Source organism: Rhincodon typus, chromosome 3 (assembly GCF_021869965.1).
Source record: "Rhincodon typus isolate 14 chromosome 3, sRhiTyp1.1, whole genome shotgun sequence".
Lineage (NCBI taxonomy): Eukaryota > Metazoa > Chordata > Chondrichthyes > Orectolobiformes > Rhincodontidae > Rhincodon > Rhincodon typus.
This window is the reverse complement of record NC_063334.1, coordinates 95,546,344-95,567,424: the sequence shown is the minus strand read 5'-3', so window position 1 is coordinate 95,567,424 and position 21,081 is coordinate 95,546,344. Positions and strand designations below refer to the sequence as shown.

Sequence of the window (21,081 nt, the reverse complement as noted above, 5' to 3'; positions counted from 1 at the left end):
TGTTGATTTTCAAAGAGACTGGGTGTGCAAGGAATGTGGAACGTCAGCACGTAGGTGCAACATCAACTAGGAAAGTAAATGAATGAAGTCTAAATTATACAGGATTTTAGTAAGACCACATCCAGAGTACTGTGCACAATTTTGGTCTCTAAAGGTCGAGTGAGTTAGGTCTATTTCTCTGAAGTTTTAAGATACATGTTTTTGCTGGTCAAGGAATCTAACATGTGGAGACACAGCCTCGGGCTAAAGGGCCAAACTTTTAGGACTAAGATGAGGACACACTATTTCACTTAAACAGTGAATCTACTGGGATTATAATTTTGTGGAATTCTCTATCCAAGACAGCTGCAGATGGTTCATTGTTGGAAATATACAAGGCTGGGATAGACAGCTCTTTGGTCTCAGAGAATTAACGAATCTGTGGAGCACGACGGAAGGTGGAGTTGAAGCTCAATATCAACTGTGAATGTATTAAACAGTGGAACTGACTCGATGGCACACATGATCTATTCCTGATCTTGTTTCTTGCATTCTTATTTATAAGGAGCAACAATATCAAAAAAAAAAAAAAAAAAAAAAACTTATGCTCACATGGCAATGAGAATAATTTAAAATTAAACATATGTTAATAATCCCTCAGACGTACTACCCAACACATAGTAAAGAAACATAAATGAGTGGTTAAAGGTGATTTCTAATTGTACAAGTTACTTTCCAAAACAAATTAATAACCAAAAAATATTTTGGTCTCCAAAATGGGTGACAGTATTGGAAAAAATAACAGAAAATTCATAGTCAAAATACTGAGCAACATTTATGCCACACAAATACGAGACAATGACCATTTCCAATTTGAGACATTCAAACAACTGCCCCTTGACATTCAATGGCATTGCCATCATTTAATCTCCCACTAGCAACATCCTGGAGGGTTACCAGGAATCAAAAACTGAACTGGACTCACCATATAAATACCAGTAGCTTCAAGAGAAGGTCAGAGGCTAGGAATACTGCAGTGAGTAACTCACCTCCTAACTCCATAAAACCTGTCCGCCATCTACAGAGCACAAGTAAGGAGTGTGATGGAATACTCTCCACTTGCCTGGTGCAGCACCAAGAACACTCAGGAAGCTTGATATATCATACAGGACAAAGCAACCCACTTGGTTGGCACCACATCCACAAATATCTATCCCCTCTACAACTGAGATTCAGTAGCAGCAAGTGTGTACCATTTACAAGATGTACTGCAGAAAGTCACTAAAGATTCTTAGAGAGTGCCTTCCAAACCCACGACCACTTCCAGCCAGAAGTACAAGGAAGCAGATATATGGGTACACCATTACCTTCAAGTTCCCCTCCAAGCCACTCACCAAAATGACTTGGAACTATATTGCTATTCCTTCAGTGTGTCTATGGGTCACAAGCCTGGAATTCACTTCCTAAGGGGATTGTAGGTCTACCTACACGTGGGCTGCAGTGGTTGAAGCAGCAGTTCACCACCATCTTCTCAAGGGCAACTAGGGATGCGCAATAAACACTAGCCAGCCGGCAATGCCTATGCCCCATCAGTGAATAAAAAAATCATTTGTATACTTGTATATTTGTATGCTTTTCTGAAGAAGGGTCCCGACCTGAAACATCATCTTTCCTGCTCCTCTGATGCTGCCAGGCCTGCTGTGTTCCTCCAGCTCCACGTTGCAAGTATACAAATGGGGTAACACACTTAGTTTGCACACGCCATCATAGTTGGACATACATGGCATGCTTGATGGAAAATAAATTAATGAATTTCAGAAAAAGAAAACAGACAGGATTTACAATTCTTCTAACAACAAATCAGTACGAGTCAACTGTTTTCAGGAAGTCTCAGTTTATTTCTCTCTAGAATTACATCAGGCCCCTGACTCTAGATATATATTCTTCATCAGTATGAAGTGGAAATTGCTTTATTACTGAATTTTTAGTGGTTTACATGCTAATTCATAAAACCCAAAAAACAGGACTACTGGTAATCTCTCTCAAAAAAAATATAGCCCCAAAATTACTGACAATACAAAAATAATTATAGCTGGCTAGCAGACCTTAACAACTGCTCATGACCACAGGCACTTTTCAAAGTTCGCTGGCTAAGTTAAATCCTCTTCATTATAGTGGATTTCATTTTTGATTTACCCAAGTGCTTTGGGATCATGCATCACATCAATTATTATTCTGAGAGACAAAAATGACATATATGGTGTTCAAAATGAAGTAAAATACATTTCTTGCCACTTTTCAAAGAGAATTGGGGCATGCTCTGTCCCATGAAATTCAGAGTTTTGAACTGTCCTACATTTCAGCATAAGGCCATAAGATGTAGGAGCAGAAAGAAAGATATTTGGCCCATCAAGTCCACTAGCAAAACACATTGCTCTACTTGACAAGCAGATACAATACAACTTCCATGAAAAAATACAATCTGTGTAGAATTATCTTTTAACAATTTATTTTGAGCACCTTAAATACAGGAAACTTTAAAATTGAGTATCTAAATGAAGTGACTGCTTGCTGTATAAAATTTGCTATTGGATTTTAGTAAAAGTGAGGAGAGTTAACAATGACATTGCTATCATTTTAATGAAATATAGAAGAGACAAAGTCTCTCACCTTTGCAGTCAAAATCAAACAAAAGGTAGTACTAATGAAGAAAAGAAACTCTTGGGAAAACAGAGTTTAGTATCAATTGAATATTATCCCTTTTGTCAATGGTAACTTACTCATGCAAAGAAATGAAACATTTACCTCAGTTAATGTATTCATTGCACCAATTTGTTAACATTACATAGTGACAGCAACAATACTGAGGAAATAACATACACAAAAATCACAACTATCTTGAAAGTGGCATAAACAGTACTACTGTATTTAAAATATTTACACTATTAAGCAATATCAGAAACTAAATAAATATTCACCTGAAGTTGTTGATGTGGATGAAGAGGAGGAATCAAGTGGAGGTCCAAACAATGGATCCAGTGAAAACAGATCATTATTGACCCTTCTGGCGCTAAAAAAAAAGTTAAGCAAAAGCAAAAGCTTTAATTTAGTGCACAATTCCAATGATTAGCTATTACCTTTCTGTGGTTAACTAATCTTGATATTTCTGTTTTAATGCCTACATTAAAGCTTCTATCCTGAACCCAATCACGGATACTTGTATAACTGATATCATTTCTTGAAAATTAGTGCAGAATGCAGCATGGAGCTGGAATTTTGCTCCCCTGTTGGCACGTTTATAGAAGGTATGCATAAAATCCAGGAGGTGTATTACTCAATCTCCCATCTACCTAACCCTGATCTGTCTGACATTTTATGGGATGGGCAAGATGTTGGGTGTTCCATTCCTCCTTGGGCTTACTGAAGCCTTCGAGGGCTTCAACCCACTGCCATTTCTAGTATTTTATCTGGAGCTGAGGGAGGTCCATGCCTTGCAGGAAGCCCAACAGCTTTAGCCATGCACATTGCTATCAGCAATGAAGATGAACCTCTTTTAAAGACAAAGCTAATTGTATTACCAAACTTCTCCCATTCAGCTTTAATCTGCATACAAGGTCTGCCTGATAAAAACTGGTCTTTGAGAACTCTCCTCTACCCCAAGCACTATTGTTACGTCATATTTCTAGGGGCAAGTAACTTACGCTGCATCAATCAATTGACTGAATCCTTCTGGCCAATGACCATGGGATAGGCACTCATGACGTCAGGTGATTGTTGTCCTCTTACCTGCCTTCGTTAGAGTGTTAGTTCACATATTCTAAGAATAATTTTTTTTTAAATTTTAGAAAACATTGATAATAGGGCATAATTGACACCAGATAAATTGCTGATGCTAGTTCAATGGGCATCATGACCTCTGTTTCTTGTAGCTCTTTGCTTTGTTTTCATATGACTAGTTGTTAAATTAAATCTCAGGCTACATCATAAATACTAGAAGAATCCATTTTTTAGGGTACCCCAATAATCAATGTCTCCTAGCCTCTTAGAGTCTCTTTAACATTCAAGACTCACTTCATGATTAAATATTCACTACTTGCTGCACCCAACTAGACCCAAGGGTTTAACACCATCCCAGACAGAGCAGTCCACTTTATTCGTGGGCTTGGTTGAAGATGATAAGAATAAGAAGAAAGGAGGAGAGGTAAGCAATTCAAACTGTAAAGCTTGCTCTGTCATTTAACATGATCAAAGCAGATCTCATCTCGGCCTCAACTCCACTTTCCTGCCTACTCCCCATCATACTTTAGCCCATTACTTATTAAACAGACTCCAAAACACAGAGACCCACCCCCTCTTCTAACTTGCTGGGTCTGCCAGGCAGGCCTGTCCAAACTTCCAGGATAATACCTTAATCTGGAATCCATGATCCTCTTCCTCAGGCACTGCATATCATCCCACCAATTGCTACTACTCAATCCTAGTGCTGTTGAAACTACAGAGCTGCCAGTTAATCTGAATAGCCAGCAGTACTCTCGCTATTCAGCACAATATTCTTGAAGAGGGAGGGGAAAGTTCCATTCTGACCCAATTATGGCTGCCACCAGCAGAGACTTTTTGGTTATGATATGTCCTTTTATGAAATTCACACCTCAATTCTCTCTCCACAGATGCTGTCTGAAGTGCTGAATATTTGCAGCATTTTCAGTTTTTCTTCTGATTTCTCACAAGGTCTTGCTTTTGTATCAGTGTTTAATTCATTGCCGCCATTCTTCCATCTCTGTTCTTTTCTCCCAGGAACAGCTTATTTACCTATTCTGTCTGCAAAAAGTAACTATCCAGAAGGCACTATGTAAAAAATCCTCAAATATACTAAATATTTTTAAGAATTGTCACTAGGAATATTTTTTTCATAGCCAGCATCATTTTATTAAAGGCAGTATTTTTACTGCAGATGCTGCAAATCTAGAATAAACACTCAATAGGTCTGGCAGCACATGTGGAGAGGGGAACAGTGTTTCAAATCCATATTTTTAAAGCTGGAAAGGATAATAAGAGTAACATGTAAATTTTTGGCTGATGCAACAGATATGTATCAGAATTCTGAAATTAATAATTAATCAAATTATACATTCAAGGTCACTAACACAGCTAAAAGAACAACAGTCTAGTAAAAATAACTTAAATATTTGCAGTTACTATAGTTTTGTTATATTATTGAGCCAAATAAAGTGAAGAAAAAAAATCATATATTGACAAGTTTTAAATATCTAGTAGGCTGCAGTTCATCATTGGCACTTCATCATTGGCGACAAACAAAAGTCAGGAACAGGACTGATATCTATTCCTAACACATGCCTGCTCTTTAGTCAACAGACCTTGCATTCCTCTCCAAACGTATAAAAAGCTAGAACACTTGTGGTGCACTGATAATGTCCCTACCTTTGCATCAGAAGGCTTAGGTTCAACTCCCACCTGCTCCAAAGCATTCTCATAACATGTCTGAATAGGTTGATTAAAAATATCTAAGAAGTTACCAAACCTTCTGTTTAATACCGTACTGACTTACTCAGGTGATGGAACACATGATCTTGGTCGAACCAGCTCTTCACCTTGTATAAGGAGACAAAGTGAGGAAAATGTTTAAAAGTGATTTCCAGTAACTGAACATAAGAAGTTTTTAAAATGTTTTCAAAGATACTTTTCAAAACATTTCAAATTGAGTGCTACTCGTTTTCTAAAGTTCATAACTATTCCTTTTTGAATACATGATAACAGCAAAATTGACTCAGGAGTACAAATATTTCTCAAAATAATACACAACACTTTGCAGCGCAGAAGCAGGCTATTCAGTTCAGCATAGCTGTGACAGCTCTTTAGAGCTAACAAATAATCCCACATCATTGTTCTTTCTCCAAAAAACCTGAAAATTGTTCTTTTCATGCACGATCCAATTCCATTTTTAAATTTACTGTTATAACAACTTATTTGATGGCAGTGCATTCCAGACCACCATAATTCACATCATGAAATAAAATCTAATTTCCCCTGTAGACGATTTATAATTTTCACCAAAATATTATCATGATCACTTTAGTTGTTGAATGAACAGCTGTAACATATGCCTTCCAAGTAGTCTGTCTTCATTTAAGTAACATTCTGTTTTACATTCTTCCTAACATAATCCAAGTGTAACTTACTCTAAACTTCTCGACAAAACTCTGTTTAAAGCTCTTTGATTTTTTCCATCCCTCTAAATATTAAGTTCAGTATTTTGTTATCTTTTTATGGCCTTATTTATCTAATTGTTGCTTACCAAAGTATAAAACAATAATAATGTATTTATATAATGCCTTCAGCACTGTTGAATATTTTAAGGCATTCCTTAGACACGTTATCAATCAAAATTTGACATCAAGACGCCTTGGGAAGCAATGAGGAAGACAAACAATAGCTTGTCCAATGAGGTTTTAAGAAACGTAAAGAGGCAGGAATGTTTAGGGAAATAATGATAAAGATTAGGATTCTAATAGTTGAAGGCAAGGCCTCCAATGGTGGTATGATTAAAACTGGAATGCTCAATAGGCCAGAAATGGAGCAGTACAGAGATCTCAGACAGGGCAGGAGGAGTTTTTTGAGACAAGGTGGATTGGATTTGAAATAAAAGGGTAAGAATTTCAAAATCAAGGAGCTACTTATTTGGAAGCCAAACACAAGTCAGTGAAGGGTGACAGGCAAATGTGACTTACTGCAAGCTAGGATGTAGACAACAGAGTTCAGGATGACCTCAAATTTATGGATGGTAGAAATTGAAAAGTCAACCTGGCATCAATTGGAATAGGCATGAACGTGGATAACAAAAGCATGAATGAGTGTTTCAGCAGCAGACTAGGTGAGAAAGGGGCACAGTGAGGAGATGTTGCAGAAATATAGTTAAATTGACTTAACAGCATATAATACAAGCTTAAATCAGCTAATTTAATATGTCTTTACCTGCAGAAGTCTAATAATAGATGACTTCAGCAAAGCACAATATTAAATGTACTAACTGGAGTGTAAAATTAAGTAGTACAGCTTCCGAAAGAGAGCAAGATGCATAATATTATGGGTTAAATGTTGGCCAGCATTTATTTCTCTAGCTTCCCAACTGAAATAAATGCACAGAGGCTGGTATCCTGTCACTAAGTCACCCTTTATTTACTTGTGCACTGCACAATGGCTGTGGCCAGCCAGCTCAGAGTCAGTCCCCTGAACTGAGCAGATTCTAAATCTCTTGGTTATTTTGGTCAGCCAGGGCTTTCCTGATTTGCCCAGGTTAACAACCCCAATCAAGGGCCTCATAGTCAACAAGGTCCACTTGGTTCCAATCAGTACACCAACATAACAATTTGGAACCACAAGTGTCACAGCACAAAAGTTGTTCATAATTGGCCTATCATGCCTGCACTGTGCTCCAAATGAGCATCACACTAATTGTCATTCTCCTATCTAAGCACCATAACCTGTATGTTGTTCTTTTTCAAATAACAGTGCAATCTCTTTTGAATGCCTCAATTGAACTTGCCTCCACCGCACTCTTGGTCAGAGCCAACCACTTGTGAAAAGTTTTTCCTAACATCATTTTGCCTCATTTACTAATTACTTTAAACCTGTGCTCTCTCGGTCTTGTCCTTTCACAAGTGAGAATCCTTTATCCCTAATTATAAATATAGCTTATCAAATTTTCGCTCTGAATTCACTCCTCAAAGGGAAAATAGTCCCAATTTTTCCAGTCTATAGTCTGTGAATGCAAACAAATAAATTATAATCCCAGTTGCAGGGAGCAAGCTATAAAGCAGAAACCTATCAACTAGTACTTACTAGATGAATTTCTTTTCATTGCATTCTGAAATGACAAATAAAATTTAATTAAAAATAGATTAACACTGCAATTTAAATTCTATTCATACTAAATGTATAATACAATTAGTAAAACAATATATAAGCAAAAATAGTAATTCAATAATTTTTGCAAGTAAATCGTAATAACCAAATTCAAAAATATAATTCCCATTAGTGCACACACCAATGAAAATAAATAATAAAAAAAGAATAAATCAAGCACACACATACAGATACATTTACAAATAAGCAAATACTCACTAAAAGGCCCATCAAAGATGAAATACTTACTTACCGGGCTATGCCTCTGAAGTCAGCATGTAAAAGATGAAAATCAAAAGAATAATTTAATCATTCAGCTATAGAATTACATAGTAATACATTTACATCAAAAGGCAGATTTCTGACCTGATAGAGGTTGACAAAATCATGAGGGGCTTGGTTAGGGTGTATAGCCAAGTCTTTTTCCTAGGATGGTGAGAGTCCAAAACGAGGATATAGATTTAAGGTGAGAGGGGAAAGATTTTAAAAGGACCTGAGCAGTAGCCTCTTTACCCGAGGGTAGTGCACGTATGGAACAAGCTATCAGAGGAAGTGGTGGAGGCGGGTACACTTACAATATTTAAAAGGCCATCTGGATGGGTGTATGAATAGGAAGCGTTGAGGGGGATATGGACCAAATGCTGGCAAATGGGACTAAATCAGATTGGAATGCCTTGTCAGCACAGATAAGCTGGACCAAAGGGTCTGAGATTCTGTGCTGTATGATTCTATAAAAAAAATTTTTACAGTTATATAAATACTCAACAATATTTCTAGCCTTCAATTAAGAGTACTGCAGCCAGTAGGTAAGGTAAACTAAAGTCGGTAAATAAGCCAAAGGTCAAGTAAAGCATCCAAAAGAGTGAAAGGTGTTCTTCATGGAAAAAAAAACTTCAGGATCTTGAGAATTTTTCCACTGGCCTTCAGGCTTATGTATTGATTATACACAGCTCAATATTAAGCTTGATGGACTAATTTTACTATTGATATTAAAAAGTCATAGTTTCCATTATTAACACAAACATTCATTATTTTATAGATTCCGTTTTCACTCTTCAGTCCCAATCCTCATATCAACAGAACAAATTCTCTTGAGCTAATTACTCAAAATACACAAGTGCAATTTTATTAAAGATTGGAAAGATGTGCTCCGTCTCCTGGCAGAAACTGGGGGCCTTTTCAGTGTTAATTTAATTGCATGATTTTATTGCATTCAAATTAGGACTGTTTTGAAGTGCAGAGTTTGGTGGTTTATATGTAAATTAATGTGAAGCTCATGAATGGCATAAAAAAAAAGATGGGCTGTGCCAGAATCATAATGGGTTAAAAGATGCACGGTAACTATGAAACACCTCATTTAAGATGAATTTCAGAGAGTCTAATTCAATTCAAACTTGAACAAGTATTGAAAAACAGATTAGACATTCACCAGATTGCACTATTTAATCCCTAAAAAGTCAATATAATATGGCGCAAGGTATCCAATTTCATCTTTAGCTTCAATTTATATTGAATTAATGCTATGACCCTTCACAGCAAGAAACAAAGAAGTGTCATAGCATTTATCAGATTGATTTAAAAAATGTATTCAACTGGAAGACGTAACATAGTTATTGCATTTCTTACAAACATATGAATTAGAAGCAGAAGTAAACATCTTAAGCCATTCAATATGCTCATAGCTGATTTGATTACTCCACATTCCCACCTACCCTAATAACCTTTAATCCCCTGGTTTGTTACGGATCTATCGACCTTGACCTTGGAAACATTTGAAGATCCTGCTTCCACCACCTCTGAGGAAGTTTCAAATACTTTCAAACCTCAGGGGGGGGGAAAAAAAAGTCTCTTCTTCTCTGCCTTAACATGCAACATAGTATTTTTAAACAGTGATCCCTAGACCTACATCTTCCGCAACAAGAAAGATCCTCTTCATGTGCACTTTGTCAAGACCCTTCATTATCCTGTATGCTTCAATCAAGTTGTCTCTCACTCTAAATTCCAGCAGATAAAAGCCCAGCTTGTCCAACCTTTCCTCATCAGTCAACTCACCCATTCCAGGTATTAGTCTAGTAATTCTTCCCTGAATTCTAACTGCATGAAAGGAGCTTTCTTTTAAATAAGGAGACTAATTTGGAGTAAGTCAGCCGATCATGGTGGTTTGGTCACCATCATCCATGGGGAACTCTGCCTTCTGATGAACAAATCAGGCTACCAAAGTTATGCAATACCATAACAACAATACACAAAAAACTAGAAGTTATTATCATTTAACATTATAAACTGAACATTTTTATACAGATTTTCAATGGTCCTCCAAAAACTAAATTAATATTTTAATATACTTTAGAAATACCCAAGCGGGCTTCACAATATCATTACCAAATAAGATCAAAATATTACTTACAGATGGGGATGGAGAAAGTGTAATATTCCCAATGGATGCTTTCAATTCTTCCAACGTGTGGTTAGTACCATTATTTGGTTGCACAGGTTTGATTTGCACATGGAATTTCCTGGGTTCCTCATCCTCAGAGCCTGAATCACTTGATGAGTAGAAATTGTTCTCTTTGGCATGTTTTCATTAGTCAAGGGAGAAAAACCACACTTTAATGATTGCAAATAGGCTCTCACATTAGCCTAGGTTTAACACTTCAATGAACAAAAGCATGTCCAATCCTTTTTGCCATAGTATGTAGGCATGAAATGAATATTAACTTTGAATTCCAAACAACTAAAGGTGTTTAGAAGAGAGAAACATAAAGCATCTTTGCACATCTTGTGGCACTTCACTATAATCCAATCTAATTATGTAGGATGTTAGCATACTTTTACTTTCCAACAGATTTTGTTCCAAACAATTAACATTTCAAGATTGATTATTGTATTGAAGTGCCAGCGAGAAATAAAGTTCTCTTTTTATGTAACCTTCCTATGATATGTAGTCAGTCGAAAGAGCTGTGTGCCTGAAATACAAAAATAGCAGCTAATTCCTGTAGTAATCTGTCTTATTTTCATTTTGTATCTCATTGATTACCCCAAAGTATTAACGAAATGAAGATAACTTGAATCATCTAATGTCATACGTAAGGATATTAATTTGGTTCACTTCTGGTTTGATGCAGTAACCCTCTTCATCCACCTCAGGAATATTCTATTGAAAAAACAGAAAGACACAATTGTTAACCAACCATGAAAACCAATTTTGTATAAGACTAAAAACTCTGCCAATTATTATAAGCAAACCTTTTATATCAATAAAGGCACTTCCAGCTCTATGCATACTATAAAACTAAATGCAAGTACTGTACCATAAACTGTTGAAGGTGCTGTGCTACACAGTAAATCTACTGTGCACGTTATTTTCTTCCTTATGCAATTTAAGATGTTTAAAAAATAATTTGTGAAACAGGTGAGCAACAAATTTCTATGATATCCTGGTCAGCTGTATTGAGAACATAGGAAACAGGAGCAGGAGTAGGTTATTCAGCCGATCAAGTCTGCTATGCTGTTCAACTACATTATGGCTAATCTTGAACCCCAATGCATTTTGCCACACTATCATTGTAATATCCAGAAATCTATCAATCAATCTCTGTCTTGAATATTCTCAATGCCTGTACCTCTGCAACCCTGTTTGACTGACAATTCTAATGATTCATCAACCTCATTGAAGGAATTCATCCTCATCTTTCCTAAACGACCTGCCTCTTATTTCCTGACTGAGACACTTGGTTTCAGACACCCCACCAAGCCAGAGAAAAAATTCTTCCCGCATCTACCCTGTTGAGCCCTGTAAGAATTTTGTATGCTGAAATGAGATCACTTCTCATTCTTCTAAACTCTTGAGAAAATAGGCAGTCTCCATAACTTGTCCTCATAGGACAATACATTCATCCCTGGAATCAGTCTGGTGATCTTCCTTTGTACTCCTTCTATGGCAAGCATACATTTCCTCAGGTGAGGGAATCAAAACTGTTCATAATACTCCAGGTATGGCCTCACCAAGACTTCCTCACTCCTATACTAAAATTCTCCCACAATAAAAAGGTCAACTCTGGTTCCTTTCCTTCCCAATTTCTTACCACTCAATACACTATTTCTGTTTGTTCTATTAAATTAGATAGTTTTCCTGCCATTAAGCAGACCCTTCTGGCAGAGACCACACTCATTGGAGACCAGAAGAGAACAAGTGTGGAAATGTCAGAGACTGAGAGTTGACTTTCAAATCTCAAATCTGAATGAGTTTGGATCATTTCAGAGGTGTAAATACTGAAACCTGCATATTTTTGATTAGAATCAAGCAGAATAAGTAGCAAACAATTAACTGGTCTCTGGGAAACAGGTTGGTTATTCAAGTATTTCAGTCATGCTGCTTGCCTTCATTTTAACTGTTATTCAATTTTTAAACACAGATGATCCAGTTTCTCACAGCCTGGGGAGTTCTGTAGTTTGGAGAGTTGAAAGAAAAGAGCTGAGGCTAGGTGAAAGTATAGCATCACTTATAGTCAAGGAGGGCTGCGTTTCCTCCAAGCCCAAAAAGCTTACCTACACCATCTACCTCCTCCCAACTCCAGTATCATCGAAACAACTGCTAATACCACACATCCCCAACTGGGACCTTACTACCTCACTGTGGCAGGTGGTGTCTTGACAACGTCACTGGGTCAGCAGTCCAGAGGTCCAGGAAAATGATCTAGGGTACGTGGGCTCAAATCCACCACAGCAGATGGTGAATTTGAATTCAATTAATGAATCTGGAATTTTTTTACACAAAAGACTGGAGGAAAGTTATAAGGTGTGATATAAAAACCACATGGATACAAAATATTAAAAATTGGCTGAGTAATTGGAATCAGAGAGTAATGGTCAATGGACATCTTCGGGCTGGAGGAAGGTTTGTAGTGGAGTTTCCGGGGTCAATACTGGGACCCTTTGTTTTTTCTGATATATATTAATGATCAGGACCTTGGTATGAAGTGGACAATTTCAAAGTTTGCAGATAACACTAACTTGAAAGAACTGCAAACTGTGAGGAAGACAGTGTGGAACACCAAAAGGACAACCAAAAATTGGAGCAGTGGGTGGATAGGTGGCTGAAAGTAAAGGACTGAGAGAAATAGAAGGTGATACACTTTGGTTGGAAAAACTTGAAAGACAATATAACATAGGGGGTACAATTCTAAAGGTGGTGCAACAGCAGGGTGCATATGGCACAGATCATTGAAGTGATAGGTGGAGAGAGCAGCAAATAAAGTATATAGTATTCTCAGCTTTATTAATAGAGGCACAGAGTACAAAAGCAGTAAGGTAATGTTGAACTTGTACAAGACACTTGCGAGACCTCAGCTGTAGTATAATTCACAGTTGTGGCCACCACATTATAAGAAAATGTGAATGCACTGGAAAGAGTATAGAAGCAACTTACAAGAATGGCTCCAGCTATGATAAATTCAGTTATGATGGGCTTAAGAAATTGTTCTCCCTGGAGAAAAAACTGAGAGGAGATCTGATTGAGGTTTTCAAAATCATGAGCAGGCTGGAAAGAGTAGATAGGGAGAAGCTGTTCCTGCTTGTAAGAGCTAAAAAAAAAACAGAAAGTGGGCATAGGTTTAAAGTGATGTGCAAACAAAGCAAGGGCAATGGAAGAAAGTGAGTAATTATTGCCCTGTCTGTAAATATTATGGAGGCAGGTTCAATTGAGACATTCAAGAAGGCATTTCATGATTACTTGGGAAAAAAATGGTGTGCAGGACATGGGGAAAAGGCAAGAAATTAGCACTAAGTAATAGAAGGGTGCAGGCACAATGGGCTAAATGTCCTCCTTCCGTGTTGTAACAATCCTGAAATTCTGTGACTTCCCCCATCTCCTGTCCTTCACTAATCCAATCCCACTCCCACATCAGGACTGAATACACCTTCTCTTCTTCCAGTCCCCGTGCAGTCTCACCTATCCCAGCCTCGCTTTCTCCCAATTTCTACAACACCTCTATCCCCAAATGAAATCCAGCCTACTAGGCTGCCTGTGACATGACAGGTGATGTCAAGAAACAGTCAAGTTCAAGTGATTCAGAGAAGGCTACAGGACCTGACAACATTGTGGTCATAATACTGAAGACTTCTGCTCCAAAATGAGGCAGGCCTCTAGCTAAGCTATTCCAGATACAGCATTGGTATCTACCTAAAAGTGTGAAAAATTGCCCAGTAATATCATGTGCACAAAAAGCCATAAAAATCCAATCAAGGCCCATTAGTCTATTCTCAATCGTCAAGAATGTGATAGAAGTTTGCTCTTGACAGTTCTATCAAGCTGTATTACTCAACAATAACCCAATCATTGATACTTATTTTGGGTTCTTCCTCAACTACTTAACTCAAGGCCTTTTTAAAGCCTTAGACCAATCATGGACAAAAGCACTGAATTCCAGAAGTGAGGTGTACCCCTGACATTAAAGCAACATTTGACCACAGAATCATTACAGGTCAGGAGACCTATTGTGCACCAACTCTGTGAATGAGTGCTACGTCATTGTGTGATTCTCCAGTTCTTTCCATGTAATGCTGCACATTAGTTCTATTTAAATAACCATCTAATGCCCTCTTGAATGCCTTGACCGAACCTGCCTTCTCTACATTTCTCGGACCCAGGTTACAGATGCAGAGATTTCTTAAAGGGACTATCCTAGATTCAACCATTTTAATTGGCTTACAACGACATTTCTTCCATCATTTGGTCAGAAGTGGAGGTTTGCAGTGGTTGCAGTGCTCAATTCATAGAAACATAGTCTATTCTGCAATTCAACATGATCATGGCTGATTCTCTATCTGAACATCATACTCCAATGCACTCCCCATACCGCTGACACCTTTAGCTTCTAGAAATCTATTTCTTTCTTAAAATTATTTCATGATTTCATCTCCGCAATCTTCTGTGATCGAGAATTTCATAGGTACTTCACACAGTGACCCCTTGTTCTGGATCTGCATCCAGTCTACCCAGCCCTGTCAGAATGCTTTTACATTTCATTGAGATTTGCTCACATTCTTCGAAACTTTAGTGAATACAGGCCCAGTCAACCCAAACTCTCCTCATTTGACAAACCCACTATCCCAGGAATCAGTCTGGTGAACCTTTGCAGCACTCCCTCTTTGGCAAGGAAATAAGAACTCCACACAATACTCCAGGTGTGGATTCACCAAGGCCCTGCCCAGCTGCTGTAAGATTTCCCTGCTCCTGTGCTCAAATCCTCTTGCAATGAAGGCCAACATACCATTTGCCTTCCTAAATATTTCCTATATCTGATGCTTACTTTCAATGATCAGTGTATTAGGTACCTTTGTGCATCAATCTTTCCTAATCTATCATAACTTTTCCCAATTCCTCAGATAACAAAGTAGTATGTGTCAGCAGGGACTATTTTGATTTGATCAGGGCAACAAACATTTCTACTAGGCAAAGACCATCTCCAACAAGATAGAACCCATGTGTACTTAAATAGCATTACCATTATTGAATCCTCCAAAATCAACAGCCCAAGGGACACCAGAAACTTAACTGCACCAATCACGAAAGGACTGCAACAACAAGGGTTGGGAATTTGCAGAAAATCTCTAACTATCTGACTTCCCAAAGTTTTTACACCACTTGTAAGTCACAAGTCAAGAATTTTCTGGGACACTTCCAATTTGCCTGAACAACTGTAGCTCCAACAACACTCACGTTCAACACCATCCAGAACAAAGCAGTTGTTCACGTCACTGGCACCTCATCCAGAGTCTTAAACATCTACCACCACTGTTACAGGCTACCTTTCATTGCAGAGTGTGCCAACCACAAGATGCATGCAGCAACTACCAAGGTTCCTTTGACAGCACGTTCCAAATCTGTAACTCAAAGAATAATGCATCAGGCTCACAGAAACACCATTCCATGCAAGTTTATTTCCAAGTCACACAGCATCAGGACTCTGAAATAATGTTGATGGGTCAAATTTCAGAATAATAGAATGATCGTTGTTTTAATGGAAGCTATTTGGTCCCTTGTCTTTGTCAGGTCTCTGCAAGACAAGTTCTGTTAGTCCAAAATTTCTTCCCTAACCCTGAGTCCTGAAAACAGAAACACAAAACAGACAGAGCAGGCCATTCAGCCCTTCAAGCCTGTTCTGCCCTTCAATATGGTCATGGCTGGACATCCAAATCAGTACTCCGTTCTTGCTTCCTCTCCATGACTTAATGGTAGGAGACCAACTGTGGTGGAGGAGGGTTGTTTTTGGACTGGAGGCCTGTGACTGGCAGTGTTCCACAGGGACCTGTATGGGGTCCACTTTCATTTGTCATTTATATGAATGATTTGGATGAGAATATAGGAGGCATGGTTAGTAAGTTTGTGGATGTCACCAAAATTGGTGGTAGTGACCAGTGAAGAAGGTTATCTAAGATTACAAAGCGATCTTGATCAATTGGGTCAACAGACTGAGAAGTGGCAGATGGAGCTTAATTTGGATAAATAGGAGGTATTTTGGTAAAGCAAACAAGGGCAGGACTTGTATAAATAATAGTAGGATCGTGAGTAGTGTTATATAACGGTTCAGGTACATAATTCTTTGAAATTTGCGTTACAGGTAGACAGGGTTATGAAGGCATTTAGCATGCTTGCCTTCATTGTTCAGGTCTTTGAGCATAGGAGTTGGGACATCATATTGAGGTTTTACAAGACATTGGTGAAGTCTCTTCTGGAGTACTGTGTGCAGTTCTAGTCACCAGACTATAGGAAAGATATTAAATTGGAGGGGGCTCAGAAAAGATTTACCAAGATGTTTATCAGGAATGGAGTGTTTGAGTCACAAAAATAGGTTGGAACCTTTTTCACTGGAGCGTAGGAGGTTGAGTTTTGACCTTATAGAGGCTTATAAAATCATGAGGGGCATAGATAAGGTGAACAGCAAGGATCTTTTCTCTAGGGTGGGGGAGTTCAAAACTAGGAGACATATTTTTAAGGTAAGATAAGAAAGTTTTAAAAAGGACATGACAGGCAACCTTTTTTTTTAAAAAACAGAATGGTTCCTGCATGAAATGAACTGCCAGAGGATGTGGTGGATGCAGGTACAATCACAACATTTAAAATGGAACTAGCAGCATGGAAATGGCTTTAATTGGCTGTCACCTAGTACTGTGATCCATAATCATGTTTCATAGTATATTCCCTACATTTTTGTAGGCTGGATTGTAAGTGTCAGTTCTTGGTCTTCCCACATGACCACTCCTTTTGATTTTAATATTAATTTACTAGGTAGTAGTTGCTCTTTAAAAAAGGTGGTGCAATAGATCAGAGACCAGTTAGAATAATTTTTGCATAAATTCTAGGTAATGATTAAATTTAACCAGTAAATTGTCAGAATTGAAAATTCAGGAAACACCTTAAAATTTACATGAGGCTCTGTAAGTATGTGGGTTTTTTTTTTAAATTAACACTCCTGAGAAAGGTACTGGGGATGGGAGGGATTAGACCTTTTCCTTCAGACGTGCATGAATACATGCACACACTCAAGCCACAGTCCAAAAGACATTTGGATAAGTACATGAATAGGAAAGGTTTGGAGGGATATGGGTAAATTGCAGGCAAATGGGACTAGTTTAGTTTGGGAACACGGTTGGCGTGGATTAGTTGGACCGAAGGGTCTGTTTCCATGCTGTATGACTCTGTGACTCTCTAACTCTTCCTTGTGTTGGCCTTAACTGCTTTCTTTGGCAAAGAATCTTACAGGGTCAACACTCTTTGGGTAAAGAAATTTCTCCTCATCTCAGTCCTAAATGGCCTATCCATTAAATTGTGATCCCTGGTTGTGGACTCCCTTGGTCATCAGCTCACCTTTCCTACATTTTTGCAAATGTGTGAATTAGGAGGAGTAAATAATTATCCTAATCACATACTACATTAGAAAGTTTTTCAAAAAAAAAAAAAAAAAAAAATCACAAAATAGTTACACAGAAGGAGGCCATTTAGATGGTCATGACTGTGCTGACACTGGGAAGAAGCAGTTTAACTGACATCACGCCCAGCCTTTTCCTTATGACCTTGCACGTATTTCCTTTTCAATGATCCAATTCACTCTTGAAAGTCTCAACTTACTCTGCCTCATCACAATATCAGGCAATGTATTTCAGAATTTCAAAAGCTGCTGTGAGAAAATTGATTTGCCTCATGCCACCATTCCTTCATTTGCCAACTATTTTAAATCTGTCCCCTTTGGTTCTCAATACTTACACTAAAAGGAAGTTTCTCATGTCCCTTATTTTTAGATAACTATTAAATCTCCCCTCGACCCACTCTTCTCCAAGGAGAACAGGTTCAATCAACTACTCCAATCTATGTAAGTGAAGTTCCTCACCCAAAACCATTTGTGTCAAACTTTTCAGCACGTCCCTCCTGAAATGTGATGTCCAGCACCAGACACAAGACTTTAATTGAGGCCGAATACTTGTGTTGAGACCAAATTAGTAATTTATAGATAACTGGTTGGACATAACTTCTTTTGTTCTTGTATTCTATATCCTTACTAATACATATTAGCATATTGTACACTTCATTAGCTGCGCTCTCAAGCTGCCACCTTCAATGACGTATGCATATATACAGCCAGGCTCCTCTGTCCCTGTGTCTCCTTTAAAACTATATCTTTTGTTTTGCATTGCCTCTGTGGTTTTCATACTGATCGAATCACTTCACTCTTCATTGTATTAAATTTTATATGTCACTTCTCTGCCCATACCACCAACTTGTCTGCCTTTTTGAAGTGCTATACTATCCTCCTCATTATTTACAACATTTCCAAGTTTTGGATTGTCTGCAAACTTGTGCCCTTTGTACCTTTGGTACTTTTGACATTTAACTTAAATTGATGTATTTTGGTTTTCAACCTTTAGCCAAAGGGAACAGCTTCTTCCTACTTATTCACCCAGATCATCTTGAACCTCAAATGTCACCCATCCTAATCCAAAGTTCCAGCATTTTGTCCACAGGTCTGCAAAGTTACAGCACTCCCACGTTTCTAGGTACTTTTTAAATGACTGAGGATTTCTAACTCCATTACTCTTTCAGGCAGAGAGTTTCAGGCCGCTGCCACTCTCTGGGTGAAAACATTTTTCTTCATTTTCCCTCTAACCTTTCAACCAATTACTTTAAATACATGCCCCTTAGAATACAAAAGTAAGGAACCTTTATAAACCACTGGGTTCAACCTCACTGTAGTACTGTGTTCTAATTCTGGACATCACACTTTAAAACAGGATTACAGTGATTCAAAGAAGACTGCTCACACAACAACTTCTCACAGGCAATTTGGGCAATAAATTCTGGCTTTGCCGGTGACACTCTCGTCCCAAAAATAAATTTTAAAATACTTAAACAAACTCTGCAGTATAATTCTGAAGGAAACCAGCAGCAACAGCTCCCTCAACCCAAAATACATGCTGAATCTCTAGATTGAAATCCAGACCTACATATTCAGTAGCCATCACTATGAGGCTCTAGCAGAAGATGCAAAGTGCATAGGTAACTTTTTTTTTTAAATAAAAAGAAAGACACAAAATAAAGCAATAAAGTTTCTGTAGAGTAGCAATAAAGAGTATTCTTCTTAAAATATATTTAGTCCATCATGATTATGCAATTTCTTTAAAACAGCTATGTACACAGTCACTTCTTTTTCAATTTTATCATATGCAAAAATAAATGCAGAGGAATAAATATTGTGGTTATTAATTGCACATCAAGCAGTCTAATTGTCTACCCTCCCCTAAATAAGGTACTATTCATTGGCTCACAGAAGTCTGCTAACTCTATCTATCACAGTCGTGAAGACAATATACTGTAAGGAGGTGTAGAGCTGGATGAACACAGCTGGCCAAGCAGCATCAGAGGAGCAGGAAAGCTGACGTTTTGGGTGTGGACCCTTCTTCAAAAGTTCTTACTAATACTGTAAGGAGGAAAGTCTATGAGCTGAATCATAAAATAAAGCATTAGATTGGTCAAAATTTATAGTTATGCTGTACTAATATCAAATAAATTATAATAACACCATTCTTTGAATATTTATGCACCTCGTCTTCAAAGTGTGCCGTTCATATAAATTTTAACATCATTGATTTTTATGCTTGGGTTTTTGAATTTGAACTTGCTGCATATGGGTTTTCTGGGTGTCTGAAGGTGTTTAACGATTAACTAACTTGCAAGCATTTCTTTAGCCATGGTGATTTCTTTTAAAATGTATAAGTGTATGTCTGGGGAAGGAGATGGCCTAATGGTATTATCTTTGGTCTCTTAATCCAGAGACCCAGATAACATTCTGGTGACCTGGGTTCGAATCCCGCCATGGCAGATGGTGGAATTTGAATTCAATAAAATATCTGGAATTAAGAATCTAACGATGACCATAAATCCACTGTCGATTATCGGAAAAACACATCTGGTTCACTAATGTCCTGTAGGGAAGGAACTGCCATCCTTACCTGGTCTGGCCTACATTTGACTCTAGACCCAGAGCAATGTGGTTGACTCTTAACTGCCCTCTGCGCAATTAGGGATGGGCAATAAATGCTGCCTGGCCAGGGACGCTCTCATCCCGTGAATGAATAAAGAAAAAAAAAGTGAATAATGGGTTTTTGTTTTCTCTGGGAGAATTTTATGTGTTAACAAAATAAGTAGTTTTGCATTAGACTTGCAGTTTAGGAGATCAGGTAATTTTTTTTTCCTCTGATTTTTCCACGCCTTGGGGGAGAAAAACCTTCAGAAACATCACTTGGTTCTAATTAGTTCCGTGAAGGTTGTTTTAAAGGTCAAAAAGTAATTCTGGAATAGTGACCTAAGTGCATCAGTTCTATGACAGTATATGATTACTGTCACGTGCTGGTGGATCACTGCAGTATTAACACAGAAGATGATGCTTTTGAGTTTATGACATGAATGTTATGTTATAAATAAAGAGAACTAAGCAATTAGTTTTGTCGTAACTTCATTTCAGAAAGGAGTACAAGTTTAGTTCAAAAGGGAAAAGGATTTTCCCTTTGTTGGAGTCTTTTCATTTCGGTTAAATTTAGGTGTACCAGTCACCTTCAGTAGTTGTGTTTTCTAATCCTGCGAGCATTCAAGCAAATAATTACGGATAGAAATCTTCAAGTTGTTAAAAC

The 21,081-nt window shown here is 37.8% G+C and overlaps 1 protein-coding gene across 1 annotated transcript in view; it reads right to left on the bottom strand.

The window, feature by feature from the left end:
* The window catches only part of fcho2 (FCH and mu domain containing endocytic adaptor 2), a 154,328-nt gene that overhangs the window by 50,567 nt on the left and 82,680 nt on the right, over window positions 1-21,081 (bottom strand). The window contains exons 12-17 of the mRNA XM_048593807.1: window positions 10,996-11,053; window positions 10,307-10,476; window positions 8,153-8,164; window positions 7,837-7,861; window positions 5,546-5,588; window positions 2,958-3,049 (exon numbers count right to left, since the gene is read on the bottom strand). Of these exons, the coding sequence (XP_048449764.1) occupies window positions 2,958-3,049; window positions 5,546-5,588; window positions 7,837-7,861; window positions 8,153-8,164; window positions 10,307-10,476; window positions 10,996-11,053 (400 nt within the window). The remainder of the gene's footprint in view (window positions 1-2,957; window positions 3,050-5,545; window positions 5,589-7,836; window positions 7,862-8,152; window positions 8,165-10,306; window positions 10,477-10,995; window positions 11,054-21,081) is intronic.